The sequence below is a fragment of the Dromaius novaehollandiae genome, chromosome 1 (genome assembly GCF_036370855.1).
Source record: "Dromaius novaehollandiae isolate bDroNov1 chromosome 1, bDroNov1.hap1, whole genome shotgun sequence".
In the NCBI taxonomy this organism is placed as follows: domain Eukaryota; kingdom Metazoa; phylum Chordata; class Aves; order Casuariiformes; family Dromaiidae; genus Dromaius; species Dromaius novaehollandiae.
Genome location: NC_088098.1, coordinates 76,373,165 through 76,379,052, shown reverse-complemented (window position 1 = coordinate 76,379,052; position 5,888 = coordinate 76,373,165). Strand labels below are relative to the sequence as shown.

The 5,888-nt window shown below is 48.6% G+C and overlaps 1 protein-coding gene across 6 annotated transcripts in view; it reads left to right on the top strand.

The window, feature by feature from the left end:
- Window positions 1-4,329: 4,329 nt before the first annotated feature.
- Window positions 4,330-5,888, top strand: part of LRP6 (LDL receptor related protein 6) — a 120,648-nt gene continuing 119,089 nt past the window's right edge. For 3 of the 6 annotated variants that reach the window (XM_064517189.1, XM_064517190.1, XM_064517187.1), the window contains exon 1: window positions 4,330-4,708. In XM_064517189.1, coding sequence (XP_064373259.1) covers window positions 4,654-4,708 — 55 coding nt within the window. In that variant the 5' untranslated portion in view covers window positions 4,330-4,653. The remainder of the gene's footprint in view (window positions 4,709-5,888) is intronic. The other 3 variants (XM_064517192.1, XM_064517191.1, XM_064517188.1) reach the window with 2 other exon arrangements.

Below are 5,888 nucleotides of genomic sequence, written 5' to 3'. Positions count from 1 at the left end.
AGTCAGAATCCTGCATAGTTCACGCTGAAAATGCTACAGCTGAAGAAGCATATCCTGAGGCACTGCTGTTTTCAACCCACTGGGAGATGGAAGACGAGAAAAGAAGTAGAAGGTAAACAGCCTGACCTTGGATTCACCATCGGCACCAGTCCAAACATTCCCCCCAAAGTGTAAAGAAAATGTCAAGCCTTTGGGATCATCTATTTCCCATTTCCCCCTGGGGATATCACTGGACTCCTGTGGGAATAGCTTGCCTGTACGGTCTTCCGGGCTCAAGCAGCTTCACCTTTGTGAAGTTTTTGTTGTAAGGAATTTTTTAGCCACAAAGAAATGCACAATTCTCACCCTGAGCACCAGGCAACATCTTCTGGTAAAGAAAATGGGAAAGAAAGAATGGATATTATACTGGTAGGGGAAAAATAAGATAGTAGTGAAGAGCAAGGAGAAGAGGCAACTATATGTGATAAAAGCAAACTTCATGGGATGTTTGATGGGAAAATTGCCACAGAAGTTGTGGGAGTGATAGTTTTGCTGCACATTGACAGGCTCTGGAGAACCCTGCAGATAACTGCAAAGACAAATGAGGTCTCATAGCCTGGAGAAAACTTCTGGAACACAGAAATGACTATCAGGCCAAGGAAATATGTTGGTAAGCTACCTGTCTCCTGTTGAAAAGCGTGTTTGATATGGTACGAGAGTAAAAGTGAGGGACAAAATACCTCTGCTTATTAATGAAATTTAACAAGGAGTAAAAGATCTGATACTTTCTTCCTTAAAGGGGAAACACTCTGGTGAGCCTATTGCACTCTTGGAACAGGATAAACCTTGTCATGCATCTTTAGCATTAAATGATGTTTAAGTTACTTAGAGCTGACTTTGTTTTGGGGAAGTGTTGGAGGAAAGATTTCTGTTTATAAATAGCAACTGTATGACCTAGGCAAAGTGGCAAGGTGATGATGCTGGAAGTTAGGGCGTCCTGTTGATCTGCTAAATTGTTGTAACACAGACATCACTGGTGAAGTCATCGCTATGTCATGTCCCATTTCCTCAACTACAGTGCTCCAGATTTTTCTACTGAGGGCAAGAGAAGACTTGAGCTAGAGTTTCAGTATAAAATCTTGACCCTTTTGAAGTTGGTGAGAGTTTTGCCATGGACTTCAGCGGGACCAGGATTTCACCACACCATGCCCATTAATTCTTGTCAAGACATTTAGTGTGGGAGCTAATTATGATAGTGGTTTCTGTGATGTGGGCAGCCACAAATTCATTTGCTAAGCAGCCATCTTCTACCAACAGCTTTTCCTCATTAGGGACTTGAGTCCCAGTTCTATGAAATCCCATTGCCTTCACTGAAACTCAAGGTAGAGTTCAAAGATGCTGTGATTTGGACAGTCACTGCTGGTTGAAGGAGCTCCATCTGCCATTCCTTGCTGTCCTGTGCACTGACACAACTGCACGTCAGGCTGTACTAGGAACCTAGCCAGGGAACTAAATCTGAGTATAAAAAATCCCTGCAAAAGCTCATTGAATCACTCTCTGAGGCTGGAGGTAAGGGTATGCCTGTGTAGTAGATTTCTTAGATGGTGATTCAAAGGCTTCGATTGCTAAGTTGGGAGGTAAGGGATGCCTGTGCAGATTTCCTAGCTGTTGAAGCCTCTGACCAGATTTGAACTGGCAAACCAGGATTTCTATTTCTAGGGGTAATGAAAAAAAATTTAATCAACAAGAGGAAACTCCTCCTAAAATAAAGCAGACATTCCCTCTCCATTCCCACTTGCTTCATTCTGACTTCAAGCCCAAATAAAGGAAGATAATGAATATCTTTGAGAAAGCTCATCTGTCAGGGGCTTGTCTGTATGAGGTAATCTCGCCTTCTATCTTACTTTGTAAAAACGTCTGCAGTAGAGTTTAATCTGTGTGTATGAATTACAAGTAAAGCTGAGTAACAGTTACTATATAGACTTGGTCTTGAATCCTAAATACAGATGGGAAAACAGGTTCTAAGAAGGCTACCCAGGCTTGAATAGAGGTAGAAGCATTTGACTCTATAAAGGGTGTGGGAAATAGGGGATAGGCTGAGGTAGGGGAAGCCAATAATCATTGAATATCTTAGAAAAAATGGACTATAGTTAAATGACTATCAGGAAAGGAAAGGGCTTGAATTATAGCAAAATGGTGAAATGCATGTATGGGAGGGGTGGGAGCATATAAAGTTTGAACACTGAAAACCAGTCAGCTTGGACAGCAGGGAAGATGTCTTTAACAGTGACAGCAAACAGGCAGGGGATCAGGCTCCCAGGGGAGATAGTCAAGACACCAGAATTTTACCAGCAAAAATAGATAAGATGCTAGAGGGAATAGCATGTAGAGAAATGTGTTGCATGAGCAATATCATGACTATATAGTGTAAGTTAAAAAAAATCACCAACCCTCTTTTTTTATCTGATTCCAATTAAACAGAGCAAGCAGAACACTGTGCTCCCTCTGCCTGTTTCTGCAACATCTAGTTGTGACAACAAGGGTAAGATGAGCATTATCTACTGTCTGGATGCATTCTTGCATGGGAAATCTTTACCCTTGACCATCTATGTGGCTCTTGGTCGAGTTTGCTCATCCTCCCAGCTGACACTGCAGTAACGGAGGAGGCTATTTCACCCAGCAGAGTCAAGAACAACATTTAGTAATGCAGATGTGGCCTCAGGCAGGTATTGCTCTTGAGTTGCATTGTTTACACTTTGAAGATCTTTTTTTGCAACCTCGATGGTTGGAAATTACTTATTTTTGTATATAGTTTTAACTGTTATTCTTTTCTAGTAAAAGTTCAGAGTCTGGTGTTATCACATGACTCCAGGAGCTGTAGCCTGATGCTAGAGTCAATCTACAATGCCTGGACCTTTAATTTGACCCAGATGTTATCTCCTACTGTAATCAGAAGAAAAGCTATGAAAAAATATGTTCAACAGATATGAAATTAAAAGTTAAATGTTTCCATAAGTTTCTAATAACTCTAAAAATAATACAGGCCTTTGAATGTAAGGATTTCAAATTTTGCTTCAAGTTTATCTGCCTCATAGTTTTATGCTACTGAACAGCTGTCATATTCTGTGAGGGAAAGAGAACGTGGCATAGATACATCTAGATTTAGCAGTCCTTGTAGAAATTCTCATGTAGAGATTGTAAACTGGAAGAAACACAAGTTGGAATTTGTATTGCATAGGAGGAAAGAACAAAATAGGTAAGGAGGGAAGCTTTTTTTAGTAAGGGCATGTTAGAAAATCATAAACTTCTCTTTTTCAGAAAGAAAAGGGTGCACTTAAGTGGATAGTTTGTGAAAAGAGTAAGTTATGCCCAGGCATGGCACATTAGCTCTTCTTTGGTGTTCATTTGCTCTAACTACTGCTCAAATCAATAAGGCATTTGGTTTAGTAAGGGGAGGGGGCAAACCTGAACAACCCCTGAGAAGTGCTGCAAAATAAATCATGTGCCACGGTATCAATTAAACAGCAAAGTCCTATTGATAAAGGAATGCATCTTAAGCACTGCCCTGGGCAAGATCAAGGTTATCACTCCTGAACACCCAGGCAGGGGGGCATCCATTGTAACTTATTTTTCCAGTACCGCTAAGGTGTTTTTTTTTTTTTTTTTTTTTTTGTTTGCCCTGATACTTTAATATTACATGGCTCGGCCCGCTCCCCGCAGCGGGGCGCCTCTAATCTCCCCGCAGCGGGGCAGGCCCATGGGAGCTCAAGGAGGGGGCCGTGCACGCCAGGCAGCAGGCGGCACCATCTGGGCTGGGGGGGGCAGGTACGACCCGGCCCGGCCCGGATCGCCGCGCTGCCCTGGGGCGCCGCGCGGGCGCGGGCCACACGACCTAACCTAACCTAACCTGGCCTGGCCTGGCCTGGCCTGGCCTGGCCTGGCCAGAGCCGCAGGCCGTGCCTGGAGCCGGAGACTAGGGGCCGGGCGGCCCCTCGCTGCCCGCCGTCACCTGGGGCGGAGGAGGAGCCGCAGCGCGGCGCAGGGGCCCTTTGTCCTGCCGCCGCTCCGCGCCTGAAAGTAGTCCCGTCCCTCCTAGGACCAGTGTTGTTCCGAGGGCTACATCGCACCGCACTCCCCCTCTCAAAAAAAAAAAAAAAAAAAAAAAGCAAAAAGCAGCGGCTGAGGTGGCGCGGGGAGGGGAAATAGTGCGGGCGGAATGCGCAGCGGCGGCCGGTGGCAGCGCAGGGGGAGTTGCGCGGGGGCGGGGCGGGGCGGCCGTTGGGCGGTCGTTGGGCGGGGCGGCGCGGCGCGGCGAGGGGGAGGCCGGTATCCCTGCGCCTGTGCGCGCCGGGCGGGGGCGGGGCGGGGCTGGGCCGGGGCGAGCGGCGGGGCTACATGGGGGAGCGGCGGCGCCGGCGCCGGCGTTGGCAGTGAGGCGGCGGCAGCGGCCGGGCCGGCATGGAGGGAAGCGGCCGCTGCGGTAGCGGCGCGGCGGGGGAGGCGGCCTGCTAGGCGGCGGCGGCGGAGGGCGATTTGCGCCGTTGCCCTTCCCTACTCCCCTTCTCCTTCTTCTCCCTGCCGCCTGCCCGAAAGTATGAACTGGCAGCGGCGGGGCTGCTCCTCTCCTCCTCCTCCGCCTCCCCACTGCCGCCGGTGAGAGGGGAGCGAGGGAAGATGGGGGCCGTCCTGCGCAGCCTACTCGCCTGCAGTTTTTGTTCCCTGATGAGAGGTGAGCGGGGCGGCGGGGGGTGGGGGAGAGGGAAGGGGCGGGCAGGAAAAGTTGACGGGGTTGTTGCGAGGGGCCATGTTGTGTGAATCCAGTCGGGAAAGGCCCTGGCGGCCGCGCCGGGCCGGGCTCCCCGCGCCGCCGCCGCCCCGGCCTGCCCTGCCCTGCCCCCGGCGGGGCCGCGCCTGCCCCGGCGCGAGCACCTCTCGGGCAGCCCCCTCGGAGCGCCCGGCAGGCAGCGCACGGCTGTTGGGTTTTTTAAGTTTGCCTCCCCCAAACAGCACCCCCCACGCCGAGCTGGTCGTGCCTCGCCTGTCCGTCCACTGCGGATGAACGGCGAGGCAGCTCCGGTGAGGCCACCAAAACGTCACGCCGATATTGCGGTTATAGCCGTCGCGCTCCCCTCCTTACCCCTATCCGCAGAAGAAAGTCGTTTCTCTTTTTCTTCTTCGGTTTTTTTTTTCCTCCTTTTGCGGGGGCAAGAGCTGAGCCGTACACATTCAGCGAGGAAGGGGGAAAGTCTGTTAAAAAAACTAGTATTTCACTGAAATTTTCTGCATGCCGAAATAAGTTCAGTGTGTGGTTGGCAGGAGGAGTAATGCTTCTCTCAGCTGTGCTGGGGCTGTTCTAGGACTTGAGAGAAGTTTGTGTTTCCGTGGTGGGTTGTGATGAATGCTAATGTGGCCTCAAATAAGCGTTCCAGTACGCTACACAGATGTCACTTAAAATACCCGGTATAATTTTTATTCCCCTTCCCCTCTCCAACACGGCTTTTTCTTTTGTAGGAGATAATCGGTAAGAAAACTGAGTGTTTCTTTTTAATGCTGTAAATTTAATGGCAACATCCATTTCTCTGTGTTTGCTCTTTCTGGGGAGAAAGCAGCAGTGGTGTTTGCATCCATCATTTTGCTGTTTATTTGTATTTTTTTCATCCTAGATGGGGGAGAAGATTAATTGCTAATACTTAAATCAACCACACTTTGATTTAGAAAATTAGTCTGTCACCACCATTAGTTTGTTTTGAAAGCTGGAGTGAAGGTGGTTTGGGTTGAAGAAGCTGCTTGGTAGCCAGTTGCTTAGTACTCTAGAAAAGGAAAATTTTCTTCCCCTCCATACCCTTTTTTTTCTATGCATCTGTTTGCCATATTGTATCCTGTTTGCAAAGATACAAGTATACTTATTT